At 44.6% G+C, this 26,814-nt stretch overlaps 1 protein-coding gene and 1 long non-coding RNA gene across 2 annotated transcripts; one reads left to right on the top strand and one right to left on the bottom strand.

The window, feature by feature from the left end:
• Window positions 1-3,678: 3,678 nt before the first annotated feature.
• Window positions 3,679-10,446, top strand: LOC140916202 (uncharacterized). The gene is made up of 2 exons (XR_012160456.1): window positions 3,679-4,880; window positions 9,090-10,446. It is a non-coding gene; the product is annotated as an uncharacterized lncRNA (long non-coding RNA).
• Window positions 10,447-20,736: 10,290 nt separating this feature from the next.
• SAT1 (spermidine/spermine N1-acetyltransferase 1) lies at window positions 20,737-24,292 on the bottom strand. Its single transcript, XM_073357435.1, has 6 exons — window positions 24,034-24,292; window positions 23,453-23,504; window positions 23,281-23,364; window positions 21,836-21,937; window positions 21,710-21,750; window positions 20,737-21,284 (listed from the first exon to the last, which is right to left on the bottom strand). Exons 1-6 carry the CDS (start codon window positions 24,097-24,099, stop codon window positions 21,114-21,116), a joined length of 516 nt encoding a protein of 171 aa, XP_073213536.1. The 5' UTR covers window positions 24,100-24,292; the 3' UTR covers window positions 20,737-21,113.
• Window positions 24,293-26,814: the final 2,522 nt, after the last annotated feature.

Below are 26,814 nucleotides of genomic sequence, written 5' to 3'. Positions count from 1 at the left end.
GTACTTAGCCCATGCTTACTAAAGGCAGTTAAGACCAGAAATTTGGAGATTTTATGCAAAACAGGGCCTTTTATCATTTCCATATTTATTTATTCATTTTCTCCTTTGCATAAACTTGCTTTCCCTGTTTCCATTTCCCCCTCCTTTAGTTTCTGGCTGGGTTCCCGTTCCCCAATTTTGAGTTTGTCCATGTCCCGTTTGTCCTTAAGCTCCCTCCTGTATCCCCCGTGGCTTCCCTTTCCCCTCCATTCCTAGCTTCTCTCATCTTCCCCCTTTTTCGTGGTCCCCACACACACACACACATTTCTTCATGTCCTCTCTTCCGACTCCCGGCATTGATAACTCTTGCAATTTTATCATAAGTGCTGTGATATGTGGTGTTTTTTCTTAAAATCCCTGTGCCTGCGTACAACTGATTGCATGAGGCTCACTTTGTTATTTTTTTAAATGAGAGCTAATATTCTAGCCCTCATGATTGCGGAGAAAAGCCTGATATGCGACTCAAATGAATGCTGATGGTTCAGAAGGCAAGCAGAAATAACCCAGATTTCATTATTTTGAAGCTATTCTCCCAGGGGAGTCTGACTTATAATTTTAGAACACATGGGAGTGGTAATGTCACCTGCCACCCACCCAACGAGTGGCCTGCAAACCGCCCGATAGCCACAGTCCTCTGACTGCAGTGACTGCCTCTCTGGCACCACTCTGTCCACGCTGCCCAGTGCTCTAGCTAGATTTCTGTGGAGGTATGTGGGTTAGGGGCTGTGCTCCAGGCAAAGTCTCTATGGTTAGGGTCTTGGAGAGCTCCTAGGCCTCGAAGGTTTTGAGTCTTAGAGCGGGTCATCCTCCAACCAGCTCCCCTGCTCTTGCCGAAACAGGCATGCCTGGCCCAGCCAGGAGACTCCATGGCTCTGGCTTGTCCCCCGCAATTGACTCCAAGGGCCTGCAAGCTGCCACGCTCCAGGCCAGAGAGAAGGAGGAGAGGTCCTTCTCTGGACAGAGGGACTGCCTGCCCTGCCCCCTCAGCACCTGTACAGCCAGGTGTCTGAGGCCCAGGGAGTGAGCTGGGGAATGCCTGCAAGCAGTCTGATTAGAGTAGGCGCCAGAGCCTCAGCCTTACACAATGGCTTAGTGCTTCACCAGCCATCTGTCTCCTGTCCTTGCTTTGTTTCCCCCCCTGCCACCCTCATAGAATCATAGAATATCAGGGTTGGAAGGGACCTCAGAAGGTCATCTAGTCCAACCCCCTGCTCAAAGCAGGGCCAGTCCCCAATGTTTGCCCCAGATCCCTCAATGGCCCCCTCAAGGATTGAACTCACAACCCTGGGTTTAGCAGGCCAATGCTCAAACCACTGAGCTATCCCATCACTGAAGTCCTTTATCTGCAGCCCTAGGGTCTACTGCCTGCAAGCTGCCCTACATGTGTATGTGTATGTTTAAAACAGGTTTTTGAAACTGAGCACTCATTGTTAGCTACGTCCGGGTGGGTGCTGGAAATTAAAGGGGATCTATTTAGGGGAGATGTTTGAGGGTGTGAAATTGTCGTTGCGGGTATTCCTAGTATCAGTTTATTGCTGTTGGATTGATTTATTTAGCCTTTTTTTCTAGTTTCTAATTTTCAGTTGACCTACTTTTGCCAGTATAAAGAAAGTCAGGTAGGGTGAAGTACGCACTTCCTGGATGTCATTATGATTTGTGTATTGGCTGCATAGACTGTAACCATTGCTCCTATGTGGATGGGTTACTCAGAGTTTCCTGGTAAGATTTCCTGAAAGGACTGAAGCCTGCACTTACGAAGTAAAAATTGTTTCCCCCGGGTCCAGGCAATGCACATTCTTTAATCTGGTCCCTGACTGAACAGCCCCTGTGAGTTTCCAGTGGACCCATGTTTCCTACTTAAGATGTGAAGACTCTTGCCCAGATGCTGATGTCTTTGCAAGTGGGTGGAGTCCCCATCAGGGCAGCATTAGGAACAAATGGAGAACCAGAGTGAGGTTAGGCAACTTGCCCAAGGTCATGCAAGGTCAGTCTGTGGTAATGCCATGAATAGAACCCTTTTGTTCCGGTTCCCAGTCAGTTTCTGTAACCATGTAATCCTTCAGGGAAGGAGGTCATACAGTTGTTTCTTCCAGACATTTCTTCTGAATTTTGGCCAGGATGTGGCACGTAGTAAGGGGCCACACCCTACTAGCCTCTAAGACACCAGTCCCAGAATAAGGGGATAGGTTGGGGTGCTTTACAAAGAAAATAAATGGAAAAAAATTTGGTGCAGGGGGAGAAATAATAGAGAAAAAAAAAGCAAACTTGTAGAGCGAGTGGAAGGTGGAAGAAGGAAGGAGTGTAAAGCGAGAGCAAAAATGGACAACTTTAAGTTTAGTGCCTTTTATTCATGTTTTGTGATATTTCCTGTGTTTTCCTGTCGGCCACTGAGGTTGACTACCTCCCTCTGCCTTCTCTTCCCCACCCCCCACCCCCGGCTCAACAGCACAGTCGCAGGCAGCCACAGACTTCCTTTGAGGCTGAAGGTTGGGCTATGCATTGTGTGGGAACTTCAGCCTCTAAGAAAGCAGGTTACTCATCCCGTTCTAGCAGCCTCTACTGAAACTTGGCACTTTTGATTATTCTAGTGCAGGGGAGGGGATCATTTCCCCAGCAGCTGCGCGGGGAGAGGAAAGGAGACTCTGCACTGCCTTTCAGGCAGCCTGCCGTAAATCTGCTAAAAAGTTAATACCTGCTGAAGCTGTGCTAACTTTAGGTAGCCCTCCTTCAGGCCATGCTATCATGGAACTGAAGAAAATGGCAGCTTTGACAGGAGACCCTACAAAAGCATAGGGCCGCTACAGTAAAACTCTGTGCTTCCAGTGGATGTGGGGTTGTGTTTTTCTTTTTTTTTTTCTTTTTTTTTGTTTAATAGTGAGTGGGGGAGGTTGAATGCTTGTTTGTGGTGGGAAGGCAAACCCTGCCCCTGAGACAGCAGTCGGGGGGAAATTGGGAGGGAAACCTAGCGGAGTTTTTCTCTTCTTCCCAGATAGATATTTTTTCTGCAAGAAACTGGCAGTTCTCCTCCAGGCCTATAATGTATATTTATAATGAATGTGAGAACTTGATCTAGCTTTAATATTGTAAGATGAAGCTCAAAGGGGAACACTCTATCTTGAACATTCTATTGCATGGAATAGGGGAAATTCTCCCCCTGTCCCTTTCTTGGCAAAACCTCTTAAAATGAGATGCAGTTTTTAGATTCATTAGGAAACTGTGCCTATTTTTGAACGCCCCCACAAAAGATCTGCTTTATTCTCCTGGAATGTGAACCGATTTGATTTGCCTTGATAAAATATGTTCTTATCATAGGACAAAGAAGAAGGAGTAATGCTGACTAGGCTGTAGGACCAGTTCTCTCACATTTATGCCCATGCAACCCCATTGCCTTTATTCTCTTTATAATCTAACAAGCATAAAAAATGGGATCTATGTTACTGAATACTAAAGTAGACCTACCAAGCCATATTTTGCTAATAGGATAATTCCAGCCTGGATTGACAAAGCATCTCTTTAAAAAGAGTACACCAGATGATTTGCAGAATGTACGTTTGAAGATTACAGCTGAGTTGCATAATAACTTTTGTGCCAGCCACAGCAAAGGAAAGTATTTCCTGTTGAACTCAGTTGCCGGGACATAATGTTCACATTAAGGCTGAATCAATGAATAAAGGTTGTGAACAAACCCTTTTGGTAACAGAGCAGTCAGGAACAGATAAAAGCAGGTGTTTTAGGAGCTCTGGCCAAGACTTTCCAAAGTAACTAGTGACTTTGGGTGCCCAACATGAGAAATTAAGAATTAGCTGAGCTCCCACCACCTGAAAAGGTGACTCAGGTTGGATACGCAAAGACACAGGATCCAGAATCATTAGTAGCTTCTGAAAATCTCAGGCTTTGTTATTACGGATTCCTGTGTTTCCCCTGAAATTGATTTATTGGGTGGTTAAAATCTGTTGGAAACGCTGTAACGGTATAGATTTGTGGGAAAATACTGTTACACTGAGATTTGGGCAATCACACCACCTCATGAAGTTGCTGGGCATGATAGGCACTATCCATTCAGGCTAAATGAGGGAACATTTAAATGCCTCTTTGTTTAGTGATGGCTGAGAAAATGGAAACCCACTGCCTAAGGACTGGCCCGCATGCAAGCTTAGGCAGAGGCTGGGTTATGTGGTCCAAAGAGTTTCCTGGGGGTCTGACAACTAATGCAGGGATGGGGGATTGATTTGGTTGCTGCTGCGTGTGAGAAGCAGGAGAAACACCACAGAAGCATACAAAGAAGGAAGCAAGAAATTCTGACGGACAGAGAAGCATTTTCAGCATGACACTGAAAAAAATCGAAGGAAGCAAGATTTTGGGTAGAGTGTTGGATGGAAAAAGGCTTGGAATTGTGAGCAAAGAAGCTTATCTCCTGCTCTCTGATACTTACTGTTTTCAGGGATACAGGACATTATGTACAGTCCTTGTAAATAAACAGGATTGCATCAAAGAAATACCTGACTGACTCCATCATCTGTTACTCCTAACAGAAACAACTGGCCAGACCCTGAATATTGGCAGCTAGGATTAAAAGGGGTAGCTATATTTAGACTGCCAAGGTTTGATGCTTTGCTTCTCCCTGTAGCTTAACTTCTACCCAACTACCTATTAATTTCACAAGATTTTTAATCACGGTCAGTGGTGAGTCAGGAGCAGTAATAGCTAGAGCCTCTTATTTTGCAGTTGTCCTTACTTGGTGCCAATTCTTTGCCCCGATGATGTGGTTTTAGACCTTCCTAGTTGGTTGCATATTGGACCTGCACACCTAAAATCCATCTACTGAAGCTGTGCAAAGATCTGTAAGTACTGCTGGACATAATGCTCTGCTCTTTGTCCACTTTGAAATGGGACATACTAACTATATTACCTAGTGGAATTGGATAGTACTTGCACTTTGCGGTGTATATGTGCACACCATTCTTTACAGGGAGTTGCAATGAGCTTTTATTTAAAGCTACAATAATAGGGTTACTTATTTCAACAGAAAAATATTGAGAATAAAAGACTTAAGTCCATGGCATCAACTGAAATGAATAGGCATTTCTGATTCCAGAGTAGCAGCCATGTTAATCTGTATCCGCAAAAAGAACAGGCGGACTTGTGGCACCTTAGTTAGTCTCTAAGGTGCCACAAGCACAGGCATTTTTGAGGAGATGGCGGGGCATCAACGTACCTGAGTTGCCTTGTATGTGCCTGACTGTGAAACTGCAACTCTGTTTTAAATCAGTAGAACTTTTGTTTGCACAGTAAGAGCAGAATCATACCTCGTGCACACTTACCGATAATGCATAGGTAACAACTTCAGCATGTCATGGTGGTATAAAAGTTTTATTGGCATAAGTTTGTGATCATCACATTACTGATGGAAATGGGGAAGACCATGGGTGCTGGGAATAGAGCTGCTGAGGATGCTGCTGCACCCCCTGGCTTGAAGTGGTTTCCATCATATACAGGGTTTACAGTTTGAGTCGGTGGCTCTCAGCAACCCCATGGTACAAATTGTTCCAGCATCTGTGGGGAAGACACAAATAAGCTAGGTATGTCAGCCCAAACACATGCCTTGACACCACATCATCCTATGATTGGTTGTTTTATGTCATGTGTGTTACAGAAAATTTTTTTAGGACTCCTTTACAGAGTGCTATTGAACCTGTTTTGTTAGTTTTTATTCTTTTGTATTGTATCCCTCCACTTGTAAAGTCATGTGTCTGAGTTACCAGGAGTTCAGCTGAACCAGGAACCAATAGTCAAAAAACAGAAACAAAAAACCTTCCAAACATGCTCCAGAATAACACTTGTATACATGATTTTTGAGTATGATGCCTTGGGCCTTCCCCAGGCAAGAATCTGGGTCCCATTAGGAAGCTGTGAATCTGCCATCTCCAGTGGCATGAAGCTTCTGTTTCTAGCCCTTCAGCAATGGTTCTCAATCTTTCCCAGGACATCTTTTTCCATACAAGGGCTCCCACCCCTTTGTCATGACTCCCAAAGCTTGTTCATGAGCTCTTTGGGAGTTGAAACCCCCGAGACTGAGAATCAGTGTCAAATTCCACCCCAGAAAGAAGCATTCAGAGAGAGCCAATATTTCTCAGTGTGGTCAGTGTGTGTTACACCTGGGCCTGATCCAGTCTGACTCTATTACAGTCACAGTTACAGACTCTGGCTGTAGAATCATGGTATACACGGGGTCCTGAAAACAATTACTAACAGTTAAGATCGCAAATCATCAGAATGATCCAACTTGAAAAAATGGGTTCTACGATTAAAATTAAATTATAATACTTACAAAAACTCAGTTGAAATGAATAGGAGTGGGTGAGAGGGGAAATTTTACAAAGGTTACACTCTGTCCGCAGGGTAGGCTTGTGCTGATAATATCTGGATTTGAGAGGCCTCTTCTTCGGCACCTGGGCCTCACTTTGCTGTCACTTGGATCTACCCACTGTGTGACACCATGGACTTCATTTCTATCCGCCTTGTTGATAGCCTGCCATCTTTCAAAGATATGCAGTTATGTATAAAGGGGTTTGTGTCTTGTAATGACAGAGGAGCAGCGTATGCTACAATCTTTCCTTACAGTTCCCAGCTATTTTTGTTTAGAACTGGCTTACTGTCGATGTAATTTCTTTGAGTATGGACCATAGTGCTGCCTTTCTCTGCCAGTTCCGCCCATTAATTTTCAGCAACAAGTAACTCTTGTTCTTAAACAACTAAATCATTATCTGGTTTCGTGCTGATCTTCTGAGCTATGACTGAAAGCAATCTCACAGAAGTAAAAATAATAAAACGAGGGCTAGCAAAGTATCTGGGATAGCTCTATTTTAGCTAAATTATTCCTGATTTAATTTGCACTTTAAATGTACTGTTCTTCGTATCATTGCTTCCACATAGCCCATAGCTAGTCACCTGTGCCAAGCCAACCACTTCTTGTTAGTAGCAGGAATTAGGGACTGTGCACGTGAAACTGAGGGCATGTCTACGCTACAAACTTAAGTCAACATACAGTCACTGCAGTTTTTTGTGTCCACACTGTCCTCTCTGTGGAGTGCGTCCTCACCAGGAGTGCTTGCACTGACTTGAGAGGGGCAGTGTGGGGGACAGCAGGGCTTGGAGTGGGGAGCCAGGAGCCCAGGCAGCAGCCAGGGTCCCTGTGGGGAGCTGGGCAGTAGGCGGGCCTCAGCTCGAGCCCTCCCAGCCCCAGGGTGACAGCAGAGCTGTGAAATTGACAAGAATGACAGCCAACAGCCAGTCTACACGGACACTGTGTCACCCTCACTACACCGACATAAGCCTTACAACTCTTGTGAAGGTTGAGTGATTATGGCAGTGTAGCAGAGCACTTACGTCGGCGGGAGCAAGGCTGTAGCACAGACACTGATGTAATTAGGTCGACGTAAGCTGCCTCACGTTGACCTAACTCTGCAGTGTAGATCAGGCCTGAGTCTTCCATTCCAGACTGAGGTCATACATACTTCACCCACTCCAGTCCTATAGTCAGTCAGTTCCTCTGTATCTGCTTCCCAGAGCTGTAATAGAACTTGACTCTCCTCCACTCGCTGTCACAAGAGGAGCAGTAAACATTTTGTAAGTAGTTCAGACTGTTAATTAAAATAGATTCCATTCCTGCAGGGAGCTCTGCATGGCCAGTCCCTGAGCTCTCATTTAGACCTGCACGGAGCTCTGCGTGGGTGCAGGGCTCCCCTGTGCAGAATTCACTGCAGCCTTAACTTTTGATAGGAATTTTTGTTAGTTTCCACTGCAGTACACTATGCTACACACACAGGTGCTTTTGGAATCAGCTTTAGAAATAATGATATCAAGTGAGTGTGGAATTAAACTCTATAAGAAAATAAAGGAAATTGTACAGCAAAAGCAATCTCTGGCTTTTTTAATTATAATAAAAATCATTGGGGTGAGATTTTTCAGAGGCGCTTAGCAAAGCCTTTGTTAGGCACGTCCTAAATTATTGCCTATGTATTTCTATAACACCGATCACTATAGTCTCTGAGCTGTATAAAGGCTGAGTTATTTATGATGTGTAAAGGTAGCATCAAGTTTTAAACAAAATGTTTTTTTTTTCTGCTTTCCTCTTCGCTGGTGGATCTTGGTGACATTTTTTTTTGGAGAACCTAGATAACATCACATACTGCCTAAGTTCCTTCTAAGGTGCGCGGCCGTGTCTCAGCCTACTAAGTGTCTTGCAGGCGCCCAGGGCTGTGGTGGGGAGAGATGCCTCTTCCCCAGCCCTGCTGCAGCTGGGGGAGAGGCACCTATCCTGCAGCCCCTGCCCCGGAGCTGCTGCAGCAGGGAGGGGAGCCTCTTCTCCTCAACGAAGGTGCTGTTGCAGGGACAGAGAGCTGGGGGGAGTTCTCTCTCCCTGCTGTAGCCCCGAGGCAGCCTGCATCCCAACCCCTCATCCCCAGCCCCACCCTAGAGCCCTCACCCCCCACACACCCCAACCCTCTGCCCCAGCCTTGAGCCCCCTCCCACACTCTGAACCCTTCAGCCCCAGCCCCGCCTCATTAATTTTGTTATGTGCACCAATATGGAGGTGATGGTTTTGGTTTTGCGTGCGTGTGCCTGTCTCTGTAAAGGAGGAAAACACAATTAGTGAAAAGAGTGATCTCTTTTCATTAACCACAATTTCCTCTTTACAATGACAGAAATCTGCAAAATGCTTCTAAGGGTTTGGCAACCCTTTTTTGTTTTGTTTTGAGTTTTCAGACTGATCCTCGCCCTCCAAGTCTTTTATTTCGTGTTTTGCTGTCAAATGAACACTCAAAAGTGAAAGTGAACCTGGGCTGAAAATGGCTTGTTTTGGGGGAGAGGGGGAAGGGTTTTTTTTATATGGAATCCTAAATTCTTTCTCAGAAGTTCTGAAGAGGTTCAACAATACTTGGCTCAGATTTTGAACTTGAGCTAAGTTTCAAATTTGTAATAAAATTCAATACCAGGTTTCACAGAACTCTACTGGTTGAAATATTACATTTTGTTTTCTTCCACAACAGGTGAATACCTTATCTGAACTGCAACCATCTCTTCCAAAACCTGATTCAGCAAAGCATTTACGTAGATCTTAAGCCAGGAAGCAAAACAATCTTCAAAATTTAAATTGTGCAAAGTAGAGTTTGGTACAATGAGGTGGATTCTTTAAACTTCCAGTCAACACCTGCATGTTGTAAGTTTCATGAGAGCAGCAATCATTCTACTGCCTGTATGTTCATACAGTTTAGTATTTGTTCCTTCGGTGGCAGGGTAGTGGCAATAGCTCACACCCTGAGAATAGGTGATTAAAGTTACCTTAATTTTTCCATGTTTTAGAGCTTTGCTGTGGACTGAGCATGAAAGCCCTGGCACTGATTAAAGTTTCAGAGTAACAGCCGTGTTAGTCTGTATTTGCAAAAAGAAAAGGAGTACTTGTGGCACCTTAGAGACTAAGTGAGCTGTAGCTCACGAAAGCTTATGCTCAAATAAATTGGTTAGTCTCTAAGGTGCCACAAGTACTCCTTTTCTTTTTACTGATTAAAGTGTTTATGATGTGACATATTGGGACACTGACAGACCAGCCAACCTGTGTATGACCCATAACAACTTAACAGGAGGCCTAACAATTGTAATCAAGACAATCTACTTATACATGAAATTTAAAGAGATGTAACTAGTTTACCTGCATATGCATAGGAAATAGAAGATTAGCTTCAAAGCAAAGGGTCACATCACCTATTATTCCTCTGGGGAAGGCCCTGCTGTGATGACTTCAGTAAGGAGACTTGTCAGTCTGCTAGAAGAGCTATAAAGGAAAGCTTTGGCTGGATCCTTTCATCTCTAGTCTGCTTAAACTTTGAACAGGGAAAGTATAAATCGTAAGATGGAGAGCTTCCAAAGAGTAATTTGGAATACCCTGGAAAATGCATATAAGGACTTGAACAGACTCCATACCTGGCCTGCCTATTGGACTATAACTGTTTGAACTGATTCCACAAAGACTTTTACAAATCAGCAGCGTCACCATGTCTGCTACGAAACTGACCTAAGGACTATATTTGTATGCATACTGATCTTTTAACCATTTGCAACTTTTTCCTTTTATTATTAAACCTTTAGTTTTATTTACAAAAGGACTGGCATCAGCATGATTATTGGATAAGATCTGCAACTCATACTGACCTGGGAATTGGTGAACCTCACATATGGTGAATCAGGTTTTCAGTAATCCCTCATTATATTAGACTTGGCTGTCCTAGATGGGAACCAAGGGTTGAATTGCGGAAAGGGGACTGTGTTTGGCTTATTAACCAGTGTGGTACAACAGAAGCTATTTGGTTACTGACTTGAATCTAATTATGGAATAAACTATCAGTTTGAGGGACTGTCTGCCTTATTTCTTGCAATCTAACCTGTGTGGCATTCTCAGTGTGGCCTATCCAGGTGTCACACACGTATATTTACTGGATATAGTTTCTGAAGAGAATGTCTGTGCAGAGATCAATCTGTTCCTGTTATGATGATGTAATAAGATTACTTTGAAAGAGCTGCACAGGACTTCATCCTCAGTTCAAATCATGCAAATATAAGATTTTATTTCATTTCTCACGAATTTCACAACCAAGAAGCAGAAACAATGCTCTAGTAAGCAGAGAGAGCTAGTTAATGCTAAAATTCTCTGTAGTACGACAGTAAATTACGCAATTATTCCCCAGATGTATGTTCCATGCATAGCTGGCGTTCTGTCTGCAATCCGGTAAAGCAGACCTGAACACTTCACCGGCTAGAGTCCATGACAGCAAATGTCCCATGAACAAAACAGTATATGTGTATGAGGATAAACCTGAATATGTTACTGAATTTTAAATTTAAAGACTTGGCAGTTAAGACTAAAAAAAAAATGGAGAGGCGTTATTTTTCCCTCTCAAGTTATGCAGACAAAAAGGCTTCTTAAGAGTTGTAGCCCATAGCAACCCTGCAGCTTTGTGGAGGAGCTTCATAGAAGGGGAGAGGGCGGGGGAGAACCCACCACCAAAGAAAGGTTGGTGGTATGATTATTTTGTGTGTGGTTACGTAACATTATTTATTCTAGTTATGTAATCCTCTTCCTGCAGTTTGCCTTGTATATCACCCTTTCATCACTCCAGTATGGAAACACTGAAATGTTGCATTTTTAATGATAGGACTTACAGTGGTAGCTCAGAGCATAACAAAACTTTTCCTTAGCATATGATTGGCAGAGCTGTGGTCAAGGATAAATATTACCTTTGCGTCTCCCCATGCATTGTACCAATTAGCTCTTCTAGCTGTTTTATAGAGAAAGGTAAACTGCAAAAAAAAAAAAGAGTGGGGGTGGGGAGCAGATGAGGTTGTATTGGATTTATAAAGGCCCCATAGGTTCTAATTTTTTTCATTTTGTATTTTTGATATTGGCAGTGTAGTCTACCCTGTTCCTTCTGGAATATCATGGATTACAAAACTAGTGACACTGATGTAACTATCAAGGATATGAAAAGTGACCAATATGGAGGAGAGAGGATTGTTAACATCCATTTATTCCCACGGTTCGACATCCCACTTGTGATGAAATCCTTTAGATAAAGAATTAGGATCCCAAGATTTTCAATAAGGGCTCAAAAATATTCTATCCCAGTATTCCAGTCCAGTCCATCAAAAACCAGAAAGATGATGTAATATCGATGTCAGACTAATGCAAACAAACAAAAATGTCAGTCTTTCTTCATATATCATGCATAATAAAGGAGCACAAACCCTTTGCAGGTCACCTTTACAAATGCAGCTAACAGCAGTAGTACAGGATAAGTACGCAACATAAAAGGGAAATAAGATTTGAATGACATTACTCTTGAAAAGTAAGATGCGGAAATAGCACGCAAAACATTCTAAATCTACTTGCATGCTTTTTTTTTGGGGCTGGTTTAACATTGTACATAAAGACTGGGATTACATAAGACTCAAGAGTTAAGGAGTACTAGTGGCACCTTAGAGACGAACCAATTTATCTGAGCATAAGCTTTCGTGAGCTACAGTCTCTAAGCCCTGGTCTACACTAGGACGTTAGGTCGAATTTAGCAGAGTTAAATCGATGTAAACCTGCACCCGTCCACACAATGAAGCCCTTTATTTCGACTTAAAGGGCTCTTAAAATCGATTTCCTTACTCCACCCCTGACAAGTGGATTAGCGCTTAAATCGACGTTGCCGGCTCGAATTTGGGGTACTGTGGACACAATTCGATGGTATTGGCCTCCGGGAGCTATCCCAGAGTGCTCCATTATGACCGCTCTGGACAGCACTCTCAACTCAGATGCACTGGCCAGGTAGACAGGAAAAGAACCGTGAACTTTTGAATCTCATTTCCTGTTTGGCCAGTGTGGCAAGCTGCAGGTGACCATGCAGAGCTCATCAGCACAGGTGACCATGATGGAGTCCCAGAATCGCAAAAGAGCTCCAGCATGGACCGAACGGGAGGTACGGGATCTGATCGCTGTTTGGGGAGAGGAATCCGTGCTATCAGAACTCCGTTCCAGTTTTCGAAATGCCAAAATCTTTGTGAAAATCTCCCAGGGCATGAAGGACAGAGGCCATAACAGGGACCCGAAGCAGTGCCGCGTGAAACTGAAGGAGCTGAGGCAAGCCTACCAGAAAACCAGAGAGGCAAACAGCCGCTCTGGGTCAGAGCCCCAAACCTGCCGCTTCTATGATGAGCTGCATGCCATTTTAGGGGGTTCAGCCACCACTACCCCAGCCGTGTTGTTTGACTCCTTCAATGGAGATGGAGGCAATACGGAAGCAGGTTTTGGGGACGAAGAAGATGATGAGGAGGAGGTTGTAGATAGCTCACAGCAAGCAAGCGGAGAAACCGGTTTTCCCGACAGCCAGGAACTGTTTCTCACCCTAGACCTGTAGCCAGTACCCCCCGAACCCACCCAAGGCTGCCTCCTGGACCCAGCAGGCGGAGAAGGGACCTCTGGTGAGTGTACCTTTTTAAAATGCTATACATGGTTTAAAAGCAACCATGTGAAAGGATTACTTTGCCCTGGCATTTGCGGTTCTCCTAGATGTAGTCCTAAAGCCTTTGCAAAAGGTTTCTGGGGAGGGCAGCCTTATTGCGTCCTTCATGGTAGGACACTTTACCACTCCAGGCCAGTAACACGTACTTGGGAATCATTGTAGAACAAAGCATTGCAGTGTATGTTTGCTGGCATTCAAACAACATCCGTTCTTTATCTCTCTGTGTTATCCTCAGGAGAGTGAGATATCATTCATGGTCACCTGGTTGAAATAGAGTGCTTTTCTTCAGGGGACACTCAGAGGAGCCCATTCCTGCTGGGCTGTTTGCCTGTGGCTAAACAGAAATGTTCCCCGCTGTTAGCCACGGGGAGGGGGGAAGGTTGAGGGGGTAGTGACGTGGTGGGAGGAGGCAAAATGCGACCTTGTAACGAAAGCACATGTGCTATGTATGTAATGTTAACAGCAAGGTTTACCCTGAAAGAGTGTAGCCACTGTTTTATAAAATGTGTCTTTTTAAATACCGCTGTCCCTTTTTTTTTCTCCACCAGCTGCATGTGTTTCAATGATCACAGGATCTTCTCCTTCCCAGAGGCTACTGAAGATTAGAAAGAAAAAAAAAACGCACTCGCGATGAAATGTTCTCCGAGCTCATGCTGTCCTCCCACACTGACAGAGCACAGATGAATGCGTGGAGGCAAATAATGTCAGAGTGCAGGAAAGCACAAAATGACCGGGAGGAGAGGTGGCGGGCTGAAGAGAGTAAGTGGCGGGCTGAAGAGAGGGCTGAAGCTCAAATGTGGCGGCAGCGTGATGAGAGGAGGCAGGATTCAATGCTGAGGCTGCTGCAGGACCAAACCAGTATGCTCCAGTGTATGGTTGAGCTGCAGCAAAGGCAGCTGGAGCACAGACTGCCACTGCTGCCCCTCTGTAACCAACCGCCCTCCTCCCCAAGTTCCATAGCCTCCACACCCAGACGCCCAAGAACGCGGTGGGGGGGCCTCCGGCCAACCAGCCACTCCACCACAGAGGATTGCCCAAAAAAAAGAAGGCTGGCATTCAATAAATTTTAAAGTTGTAAACTTTTAAAGTGCTGTGCTTAAAGTGCTGTGTGGCATTTTCCTTCCCTCCTCCACCACCCCTCCTGGGCTACCTTGGTAGTCATCCCCCTATTTGTGTGATGAATGAATAAAGAATACATGAATGTGAAGCAACAATGACTTTATTGCCTCTGCAAGCGGTGATTGAAGGGAGGAGGGGCGGGTGGTTAGCTTACAGGGAAGTAGAGTGAACCAAGGGGCGGGGGGGTTTCATCAAGGAGAAACAAACAGAACTTTCACACCGTAGCCTGGCCAGTCATGAAACTGGTTTTCAAAGCTTCTCTGATGCGTACCGCGCCCTCCTGTGCTCTTCTAACCGTCCTGGTGTCTGGCTGCGCGTAACCAGCAGCCAGGCGATTTGCCTCAATCTCCCACCCCGCCATAAACGTCTCCCCCTTACTCTCACAGATATTGTGGAGCACACAGCAAGCAGTAATAACAGTGGAAATATTGGTTTCGCTGAGGTCTAAGCGAGTCAGTAAACTGCGCCAGCGCGCCTTTAAACATCCAAATACACATTCTACCACCATTCTGCACTTGCTCAGCCTGTAGTTGAACAGCTCCTGACTACTGTCCAGGCTGCCTGTGTACGGCTTCATGAGCCATGGCATTAAGGGGTAGGCTGGGTCCCCAAGGATACATATAGGCATTTCAACATCCCCAACAGTTATTTTCTGGTCTGGGAATAAAGTCCCTTCCTGCAGCTTTTGAAACAGACCAGAGTTCCTGAAGATGCGAGCATCATGCACCTTTCCCGGCCATCCCACGTTGATGTTGGTGAAACGTCCCTTGTGATCCACCAGAGCTTGCAGCACTATCGAAAAGTACCCCTTGCGGTTTATGTACTCGGCGGCTTGGTGCTCCGGTGCCAAGATAGGGATATGGGTTCCGTCTATAGCCCCACCACAGTTAGGGAATCCCATTGCAGCAAAGCCATCCACTATGACCTGTACATTTCACAGGGTCACTACCCTTGATATCAGCAGATCTTTGATTGCGTGGGCTACTTGCATCACAGCAGCCCCCACAGTAGATTTGCCCACTCCAAATTGATTCCCAACTGACCGGTAGCTGTCTGGCGTTGCAAGCTTCCACAGGGCTATCGCCACTCGCTTCTCAACTGTGAGGGCTGCTCTCATCTTGGTATTCATGCGCCTCAGGGCAGGGGAAAGCAAGTCACAAAGTTCCATGAAAGTGCCCTTACGCATGCGAAAGTTTCGCAGCCACTGGGAATCGTCCCAGACCTGCAACACTATGCGGTCCCACCAGTCTGTGCTTGTTTCCCGAGCCCAGAATCGGCGTTCCACAGCATGAACCTGCCCCATTAGCACCATGATGCATGCATTGGCAGGGCCCATGCTTTCAGAGAAATGTGTGTCCATGTCCTGATCACTCACGTGACCGCGCTGACGTCGCCTCCTCGCCCGGTATCGCTTTGCCAGGTTCTGGTGCTGCATATACTGCTGGATAATGCGTGTGGTGTTTAATGTGCTCCTAATTGCCAAAGTGAGCTGAGCGGCCTCCATGCTTGTCTTGGTATGGCGTCCGCACAGAAAAAAGGCGCGGAACGATTGTCTGCCGTTGCTCTGACAGAGGGAGGGGCGACTGACGACATGGCTTTCAGGGTTGGCTTCAGGGAGCTAAAATCAACAAAGTGGGTGTCTTTACATCAAGGAGTATTTCAGGCAGGACTTCACGGAGGGTTCCAATAAGAAATGGTGCACCTAAGTTATCGTTCTTATTGGAACAAGGAGGTTAGCCTGGCCTCTGATTGATACATGGCTAGATTTACCTCGCTGCACCTTCTCTGTGAGTGACTGCAGTGTGACCTAGAGGAATGAGTTCCCTAGACAGGGGAGGAGGCAAATGAGTACAAAACAAATCTGGTCTATTTCTTGTTTTGACCCACTCCATCTATCTTTTACATCTTTGGCTGGCAGCAGACGGTGCAGAAGGACTGCATGCCATCCACATCTCATGGCTGCTCGGCAGAAGATGGTACAGTACGACTGCTAGCAGTCCGTATCGCCTGCCCGCTCACCATAAGACGGTTCAATAGGACTGACTGCAGGACTAAAGAGAATGACCTGGTCAAGTCACTCCAAATTTAGTCCCTGCGCCCATGTCTGCCCAGGCGCTCCTGATCGACCTCACAGAGGCGACCAGGAGCACCTCGGACATGACGATGACGGCTACCAGTCGTACTGTACCGTCTGCTGCCACAAGGCAAGGGGTTGCTGCTACTGTGTAGCAATGCCGTACCGCGTCTGCCAGCACCCAGGAGACATAGGGTGACGGTTACCTGAGCGGGCTCCATGCTTGCAGTGGTATGGCGTCTGCACAGGTAACTCAGGAAAAAAGGCGCGAAATGATTGTCTGCCCTTGCTTTCACGGAGGGAGGGAGGGAATGGGGGCCTGACGATATGTACCCAGAACCACCCGCGACAATGTTTTAGCCCCATCAGGCATTGGGATCTCAACCCAGAATTCCAATGGGCAGCGGAGACTGCGGGAACTGTGGGATAGCTACCCACAGTGCAACGCTCCGGAAGTCGACTCTAGCCTCGGTACTGTGGAAGCGCTCCGCCGAGTTAATGCACTTAATGCACTTAGAGCATTTTCTGTGGGGACACACACACTCGAATATATAAAACCGATTTCTAAAAAACCGACTTCTATAAATTCGACCTTATTCCGTAGTGTAGACATACCCTAAGGTGCCACTAGTACTCCTTTTCTTTTTGCGAATACAGACTAACACGGCTGCTACTCTGAAACTCAAGCGTTAGATACCCAAACCCCACTGAATAACTATTTTAGGCTCCTTTTGACCATCCCAGCCAAAATCAACACCTATTCAGTGGACTGGAATACTTCCTCTTCTAAAACTTTTGTTTTAGAGTAGGGCTGGCAAGAGATTAAAAAAATTAATTGCAATTAATTGCACTGTTAAATCATAATAGAATACCATTTATTTCAATATTTGTGGATGTTTTCTACATTTTCAAATATATTGATTTTAATTACAACACAGAAAACAAAGTGTGCAGTGTTCAGTTTATTTTTGATTACAAATATTTGCACTGTAAAAAACAAAAGAAATAGTATTTTTCAATTCCCCCATGGCAAATACTGTAGTGCAATCTCTTTATCATGAAATTTGACTTTACAAATGTAGAATTATGTAAAAAAAAAAACAAAAAAAAAACACCCAACCCTGTATTCAAAAATAAAACAATATTAAACTTTAGAGCCTACAAGTCCACTCAGTCCTACTTCTTGTTCAGCCAATCAAGTTTGTTTACATTTGCAGGAGATAATGCTGCCTGCTTCTTGTTTACAAGGTCACCTGAAAGTGAGAACAGGCATCTGCATGATACTTTTATAGCCAGCATCGCAAGGTATTTGCATGCCAAATGCCCTAAAGATTCATATGTCTCTTCATGCTTCAACCACCCTTCCAGAGGTCATGCGTCCATGATGATGACTGGGTTTTTCTCGATAACGATCCAAAGCAGTGTGGGATGATGCATGTTCATTTTCATCATCTGAGTCAAGACGCCACCAGCAGAAGGTTCAGTGGTTTGGGTTCTGTAGTTTCCGCATCAGAGTGTTGCTCTTTTAAGACTTCTGAAAGCATGCTCCACACCTCGTCCCTCTCAGATTTTGGAAGGCACTTCAGATTTCTAAACCTTGGTTTGAGTGCTGTAGCTATCATTAGAAATCCAACATTGGTACCTTCTTTGCGTTTTGTCAAAACTGCCATGAAAGTGGTCTCAAAACAAACATGTGCTGGTCATCAGCCGAGACTGCTAGAACATGACATATATGGCAGAATGCGGGTAAAACACAGAGCAGGGGACATACTGTTCTCCCCCAAGGAGTTCAGTCACAAATTTAATTAACATATTCTTTTAATGCGTATCATCAGCATGGAAGCCTGTCCTCTGGAATGATGGACGAAGCATGAAGGGACATACGAATGTTTAGTATATCTGGCATGTAAATACCTTGTAATATTGGCTACAAAAGTTCCATGTGAACGCTTGTTCTCACTTTCTGGTGACACTGTAAATAATAACCAGGCACCATTATGTCCTGTAAATGTAAACAAACTTGTTTGTCTTGGTGATTGGCTGAACAAGAAGTAGGACTGAGTGGACTTGTAGGCTCTAAAGTTTTACATTGTTTTGTTTTTAAGTGCAGTTATGTACCTGACACAGGATGCTAGGCAGGCATCCTTGAGCTACCCATTATGCCAGCTCCCATTAAGGGAGGTAAATTGGAGCTGGCTAGAGAAACCTCTACCTGACTGACAAAAGGGAAGTATCTGCCAGCCTAACTAGCTTGGGGCTATATACAGTCCCAGAGGAAGGAAGCCAGAAAGTGGTAGCTCTTCCTTCCTGGCCTGCAGCAACTGAGAAATTCCTAGGGCTGAAACCCCCATGCTGTATGTGGTAAGAAGGCAGTGGGATTGCACACTGTAAATAAACTGCACTGGTGATTGTTGAACCTGAGGGTCTCCTCGGAGTGGTTTTTGAATTCAGCAGAGACAGGAACAAAGGGGACCCTGCTACACCCTGAGACAGTAACAAAGCAACCCTCCCCCCCCCCCACACACATCTGTAAGTTTCACTTTCGTGGTAGAGAGATTGCACTACAGTACTTGTATGATGTGAATTGAAATACTATTTCTTTTATCATTTTTAGTGTAAATATTGGCAATCAAAAATATCAAGTGAGTATTGTACACTTTGTATTCTGTGTTGTAATCAAAATCAATATATTTGAAAAATGTAGAAAAACATCCAAAATATTTAATAAATTTCACTTGGTAGTCTATTGTTTAACTGTGCAATTTAAAGTGCAAATAATCACCATTAGAGTTTGTGTGTGTTAACAGCAATTAATCAGAAGCCATACTTTAGAGTAGTTATTTGCATGTACACCACACATGCTGTGGTATGTTATGAGTACTCAATATTTAAGAGCAAGCAGTCAAATTCAGAAGTTCATTACATTTATTTAAACTACATCTAGTGTCACTGAACTCTATTAATAAAGGAATTTTTAATTGTGGCCTTAATTTTCTAGAAGTCCAGGCTAGGTTTGTATTTCTTTTAAAAAAAGATTTAACTAGTCCCAAACACTTATTACATTAAAGAAATAAGTGATTGCAATACAAGAAGAAAGTTATCTAATTAGACTGAAATGCTGGAGGAGCTATTTAAATGCAAATACCTTTTTAAATCCTTCATCAGATAAATGGAATCACTAAACAAAACTTATGTTTATTTTGACCTGCCATTCCTGAGGGACAAGGCTGTTACAAAAGTTACCTAGCTATAAGAGAATGAGGTGGGTCTTTGTATTGCAGTTCAGTGAGATGATTCCAGTCCCAAAACCACTTACACAGAAGGTCTAATTGTAAACTCAAAAGTTGTATTGGTATAACTTTTGGTGAGGGGTTTTGTTTTTTTTAAGTCAATCTACCAGTACAAGCCTTAGTGGGGAGACAGTTATACTGGTACAACGTATTCCCATTCCTGTACAGGATTAAGCTAATCAGTGTAACCACCTCTATAACGATTTACTGAATTAACTATGCTGGTAAAACCCTTCTAATGTAGATTAAGGCTCCAGTAGTGAGGTTGATAGTTTTGTACTTCAGCCAGTCCAAGCACCATTCAGATATAAAGAAAACAAGTGGAAGTTACTTTAACTATAAGCCTGGCATGTTGCTTTCATTATCACCCTCACTTCCTTCTGCTTGCCGTTCAGGTATAGAGTCCAGCTAGTTTTATGAAAATCACAAGTTCCCTCCCCCTTAAAATTGTTATACTATAGAACAGCTGCATAAGTAGGATAATGATCTTTGGGCATTTGTTGCCCTATGCACAGATAATTTTGTTTATGTTTTGGTATCTTTCGAACAACTTCTTTAAAAAGGACAGCAGTTAGTTACAAGTAACCCCACCACCTGTTCTTGTGTTTGAATTGGTTTTAATACGAATTTAGTTAAAGCTGGTACAAAATGCTCACAAATACTCTTCAGTCAATTTAAACATGATTTATTGACTTAAGTTGGAAGCGAATCCAAGTTAAAACAGTATAAACCAGGTTTGAATTGATGTGTCCACAGAGAGGTTTTATACCATCCAACTAAATGAATTAAAAGCCAATTCTAGTTTAACAAATGCAATCTGTATTTTAGATAAGGCCTCTTTACCTACGGATATTAACAGTATTGCCTCTAATTACTTTAAATATAAGAGAGAAAGTTTCAGACCTACATATTAGCCCCCGCCCCCCCCTTTTTTGTTTTTTCATTTGGGGGAAAAATGGTTTTGAAAAATGCAGATCCTAAATTGGAAGGGTGGACAGACGTGTAGTTGCTAGTAGCTACATTAGTTGCCAGAAAAACTCTTTCAAGTCCTTGTGATGCTGATAGGCAGTGGTTACTTATTGCTGCAGGAAATAAAGTGACCAAATGAAGGCCACTTTACTTGTAAGAATTCAACCACACTACACTAATGCCATTAAAGTGAAAATACTATACTTTATTTTATAAGAGGAAATTAAAACAAAAACCCTGCCAGTGTGTACACTGTACACATTTGAATGACACTCACAACAATGAAGTTTTATTCAATATACATTGAAAGATCACTAGCCCACACTGGTGAAGGATGATGTTTACAAGCAAATAAATTGGACTTCACAGACGTCACTTCCTGTAAAATTGATGTTTCAAGTCCAGATGACAGCAACAATTATACTACAATAGCCCTGGTAATGGAGCTTTTGAATTTGTGTCCATGCTATTTATTCCACTACAAACTGTATAGAAAGCAAGGCAAGAGTTTATTCAGAGTATGATTCATAGATAAGATTTGTCATTTGCCGGAATAATTTCTCACTCTTCAGTTGCCATTTTCAACAGATGTTCTTTGTCAATTCTGAAGAGCCTCCATCCTTCCTCAGTGGACAGATCAGAAGCACCTCTTCTCTTGTAGAACCTGATTGAAGGTTCGTTCCATTCTGCGACTACAAAGTGCATGCTGCTACAGCGGCATTTGAGAGCAACCTATAAACATGTAACCAGTATATTGATTAGGTATATAGCAATCTTATTTGTTGTGTACACAAATCTATCCTTCCAATCACTATTGACAGGGAAGAGTCCTCAACAATATGATTTATTTTGAAGTGGACACCACTACTAAAATGTTTGCAGCTGTTTTAAATATAGCAGTTTCCTCCTTTGTCCCTCATCTCCATTGTGCCTATCACAATTCTGATTTTATGAAGAATCAGATACTAACTCACTAGAAGTTTACAAAATCTGATAAGCCTGCCCCATAAGTCCATTTATCCACTTTACTAGGGCAACTGAATCACTCACTTTCAAGTACTGTTAAAGGGTAATAATTCAGACAATTGACAAACACACTTGCTTCTCTGCTGTTGTCTCATGCTAAAAATCTAATGGAGAAAGGAAAAACTACTTACCTGACTCAGATTCTTCAGAATTTCTGAACCAATGCCAAGTCCTAAAAAGTCAAGAAAAGTTAGTTGTAATTTTTAAAACACATATACAATAAACAATACGTTTAAAAACTATTCCTTAGAACATACCTCTGAACTCTGGCATTACAAAGAAATCTTCAAGGTACAGCAGTTTTCCAATCCATGGATCATAAGTGAAGTAGTACATGGCAAAACCCACAATAAGATGTCCTGTAACAAAGGATTACATTACATCCGCAAAACAAACAAAACAAAACAAAACCCCTTATTTTTGAAAGGCAACAAGATTAGTACATTTCAACTTACATGCATATAACCTAAACACCTAGGTTTGCTTTCCTGTACATGCAACTATTAATTTATTAACTGTTAAAAGCCTGATTTAAGAATGGAAGTTTGCAATAAGCATATTGAGGTGTAGGTAAAATAGGAATTCTGATAGCTTGAGATCTGTGTTGTGGAATGAAGATTATCCTGGTTCCTTGAAGGCAGTGTTTACAGTTATAGTAAACAAACAACGAACAACTAAGGCTTTCTGCTACAAACACAGTATACATACCCTACTGATTTATCAGTATGTCCACTTTGGATTGTAAATTGGTTTACATTTTACACGGCAGTTCAGAATATGGTGGCAGTTAACTCAATTCTGCTTTCTTAAAAATCAGAACACAACACTAATAGTAGAATCTAAAAACACACACCTTTAAGTCTGTCTTCCAATTAATATTTCTCAAAAATTGCTCAGTGGGCAAACCAGGAGTGCTCACAGGCAGCCATTAGTTAACATAATGGCATCTCCAGCACTGCCTCAACTGTGTTCCCACTGATAAAGTGGTAGTCTGTCTCCTTTATCCTGGGCACCAGAAATAAATCTACTTTGGCCAACAGCTTTCCTTGTTTGCTTGAAAAAACTCTGTGGCTCACCCTGTAAGAGGAGCCAACTGGTCAGTGCAAAACTGGTACCCTCTTCCAACATCATCCCACTCAGTCCTAAAACTTGAGAATTCAAATCATGTTGTTAGCCATAATGCTTTGCACATACTCATACGAAGAGTGTGCATTCAGAATTTCTGATCTACCGTGTGTTTTGGGTAAATGCTTGGGAATAGTACTTGTCCCTGTTAGACCTTACCTCATGTATCATGATCATCTACTTTATTGTGTAACGGATCTTTTAGTTACCTCCCCGCCCATCCATGTACACGGAAGGGCCATGTACATGGCGAAGCTAGAGACTGTAACCTGAAGATTGGGGACAAATTAAAGAAAACATGTGATTCAACAGGATTACATTAAGGTAAATTAGGGTCAAACAAGAACAACCATTTAATGAAATGGAATTACAGTACCATATATATTATACCTGGTCTCCAGGATGGTTGATCACGTTAGAAAAACATAATGATTCTTCTATTTCAATAGTTGTATTTTAGTACTTTCTTCTTACCCAAGTTCACAGCTGCAGCTTTATGTATAATCAGTAGCTTTAAATAATGTGTTATGTACATCCTGTGCATTTCTGATTCTAAAAACGTAGCAGGAAATCTTACCTTCAGCTGTCCACTGTTCTTCGGGCACTTCTGCAACAAGACAGTGGTAGAAAGGATGGTCACCAAAGCCATCTTCAAGCAGATCTACAAGAGAACAATAAGCTGATATATATTATATATTAACTGTAGTAGGATTATCATCAAATCAAACGCACAGCAGCTAATTCGTTACCTTTTTCAGTTAGGACTACTTGATCCTCCATATCCTCATATTTAGCTAGTTCCTTTAAAAAAAAATAAACAGATAAAAAAAAGGAAGTATAGATACACAAATATACGTCCACGCGTGGAGGAGACATTTCCTACCCCAGTGCAGTTTACACAAAGCAGCGCGGAGAGGAAGCCACTTGCCCTGTGCAGAGGGTGAAGACCAAGCAGCCCGTTACAGGTGAACTGAACGCAAACAACTTGTTTTTGCCAAGTCGGCGGGGCAAAGGTGTCCTCCACGCTCCAGCTCTGAAGGGCTGGGCCGACAAAACCCGGCCGGGGCCGGGGCCGGGGCCGGCGCTGGGGCCGGGGCGGGGGGGACGTTTCTGTCCCCCGTGGCGCGACAAGGGCAAAGGTTCGGATCACAAGAATGACAAACTCTCCCGCCCCCCCCCCCAGCCCCCGCCTCCCGCTCCGCGCGCCACCTCCCCCCCCCGCCTCCCGCTCCGCGCGCCACCTCCCCCCCCCGCCTCCCGCTCCGCGCGCCACCTCCCCCTCCCCCCCGCCCAGTCAGCCTCCCCCCCCCCCCCGCGCGCAGCCGGTCACCTTGATGAGGCGCAGCAGGTCGGGGCAGTCCTCGGGCCGCGCGCTACGGATGCGGAACGGGGCCATTTTCGGCGGCGCTTCCCCCTGCGGCCCCCCCGGCTGGCGAGTACCCGGTACGTGAACAGGAGCAGCAGCAGCTTGTTCATTCGTGTCCCCGGCGCGGCGGCTCAGTCAGGCTCCGAGCATGGCGCGGTGGCGAGCCCAGACCAACTACGCAGTCCCGGCTCCGCGCTGTGTGGAAGGGGGGCCAGCCGGGCGGCCCTTATTTATCGGCAACAGGCCCCGCCTCCTCCGGCCCCTCCGCCAATGGCCCCACCCCCGCTCAGGCCCTCAGCCAATCACAGCGCTCCTGACCCAAGCATTACCTCACTCCTCCAGAAACTGGGGGCGCGGCGCGTGCGTCTTGCCAGCGTGAGGCCCGGAGCGCGCGGCCGGCAGCGCCCCCTGGCGGGCAGAGGCTGCTGTCTTGCTCCAGGAGGGGCGAGCTCTGCTCCAAGGACTGTGACTCCCTGACCCACAGAAACTTCAGCGCCGAGGTTGGGCCCTGTGGCCTTTGGTCTGCGAGCTCCTGGGGGCAGGGACTCTCCCCCTGGGGTGTCAGGGAAATGCCCGCAAGGCAAACAACAGGCACTGCCCCAGGGCATGGGGAGACTAACTGCTGCAAAGAGTCCTGTGGCACCTTATACACAAACAGACATATTGGAACATAAGCTTTTGTGGGTGAATACCCACTTTGTCGACTGCATGTAGTGGAAAATTTCAGATGCAGGTATAAATATGCAAGCAAGAATCAGGCTAGGGTTAAGGAGGTTAGTTCAATCAGGGAGGATGAGGCCCTCTTCTAGCAGTTGAGGTGTGAACACCAAGGGAGAAGAAACTGCTTATGTAGTTGGCTAGCCATTCACAGTCTTTGTTTAATCCTGAGCCGATGGTGTCAAATTTGCACGTGAACTGAAGCTCAGCAGTTTCTCTTTGAAGTCTGGTCCTGAAGGTTTTTTTGCTGCAGGATAGCTACCTTTAAATCTGCTATTGTGTGTCCAGGGAGGTTGAAGTGTTCTCCTACAGGTTTTTGTATATTGCCATTCCTAATATCTGATTTGTGTCCATTTATCCTTTTATATAGGGACTGTCCAGTTTGGCCGATGTACATAGCAGAGGGGCATTGCTGGCCCATGATGGCGTATATTACATTGGGGGATGTGCAGGTGAATGAACCAGTGGTGGCGTGGCTGATCTGGTTAGGTCCTGTGATGGTGTCACTGGTGTAGATATGTGGGCAGAGTTGGCATCGCGGTTTGTTGCATGGATTGGTTCCTGAGTTAGCGTTACTATGGTGCGATGTGTAGTTGCTGGTGAGAATATGCTTCAGGTTGGCAGGCTGTCTGTGGGCGAGGACTGGCCTGCCTCCCAAGGCCTGTGAAAGTGTGGGATCATTGTAGATCACTGATGATGCGTTGGAGAGGTTTTGGCTGAGGACTGTATGTGATGGCCAGGGGAGTTCTGTTGGTTTCTTTCTTGAGCTTGTCTTGCAGCAGGAGGCTTCTGGTTACACGTCTGGCTCTGTTGATCTGTTTCCTTATTTCCTCGTGTGGGTATCGTAGTTTTGAGAATGCTTGGTGAAGATCTTGGTCTCTGTCTGAGAGGTTGGAGCAAATGCGGTTGTTCCTCAGCGCTTGGCTGTAGACGATGGATCGTGTGGTGTGTCTGGGATGGAAGCTGGAGGCATGAAGGTAGGCATAGCGGTCGGTGGGTTTTCGGTATAGGATGGTGTTAATGTGACCATCACTTATTTGCACCGTTGTGTCTAGGAAGTGGACCTACCGTGTAGATTGGTCCAGGCTGAGGTTGATTGTGGGTTGGAAGCTATTGAAATTGTGGTGGAATTCTTCCAGGGTTTCCTTCCCATGGGTCCAGATGATGAAGATGTCATCAATGTAACAGAGGTAGAGAAAGGGCGTGAGTGGAGGAGAGCTGAGGAAGCATTGTTCCAGGTCAGCCATAACAATGTTGACATATTGTGGGGCCATGCGTGTGCCCATAGAGATGCCACTGTTCTGGAGGTATATATTGTCACCAAATTTGAAATAATTGTGCATGAGGATAAAGTCACAGAGCTCAGCAACCAGTTGTGCTGTGGCATCATCAGGGATACTGTTCCTGACAGCTTGTATTCCATCTGTGCGTGGGATGTTTGTGTACAGAGCCTCTACTACATTCCTGGTGGCTAGGATGGTGTTTTCTAGAAGCTCACCAATGCATTGTAGTTTTCTCAGGAAATCAGTGGTGTCACAGAGATAGCTGGGAGTGCTGGTGGTGTAGGGTCTGAGTAGAGAGTCTACATATCCGGACAGTCCTTCAGTGCCAACATTTTTATGGCTGACCTGGAACAATTCCACCACGATTTCAATAGCTTCCATCCCACCATCAACCTCAGCCTCGACCAATCTACACGGGAGGTCCACTTCATAAACACCAAGGTGCAAATAAGTGATGGTCATGTTAACACCACCCTATACCGAAAACCCACCAACTGCTATGCCTACCTTCATGCTTCCAGCTTCCATCCTGGACACACCACACAATCCATCGTCTACAGCCAAGCGCTGAGGAACAACCGCATTTGCTCCAACCCCTCAGAGAGAGACCAACTCCTACAAGATCTTCACCAAGAATTCTCAAAACTACGATACCCACATGAGGTAATAAGGAAACCGATCAACAGAGCCAGACGTGTAACTAGAAGCCTCCTGCTGCAAGATAAGCCCAAGAAACAAACCAACA

Source organism: Lepidochelys kempii, chromosome 1 (genome assembly GCF_965140265.1).
Source record: "Lepidochelys kempii isolate rLepKem1 chromosome 1, rLepKem1.hap2, whole genome shotgun sequence".
Lineage (NCBI taxonomy): Eukaryota > Metazoa > Chordata > Testudines > Cheloniidae > Lepidochelys > Lepidochelys kempii.
This window is presented reverse-complemented; position numbering and strand designations above follow the sequence as displayed.

Excerpts from the sequence above, each read along its gene's own strand:
- SAT1 (XM_073357435.1), bottom strand. The coding sequence starts at position 24,099 with ATGGCCCCGTTCCGCATCCGTAGCGCGCGGCCCGAGGACTGCCCCGAC. Across the intron at positions 23,365-23,452 it reads AGTAGTCCTAACTGAAAAAG|ATCTGCTTGAAGATGGCTTT; the intron begins GTAACGAATTAG and ends GTTCTCTTGTAG. Across the intron at positions 21,285-21,709 it reads TTCTGAAGAATCTGAGTCAG|GTTGCTCTCAAATGCCGCTG; the intron begins GTAAGTAGTTTT and ends ACATGTTTATAG.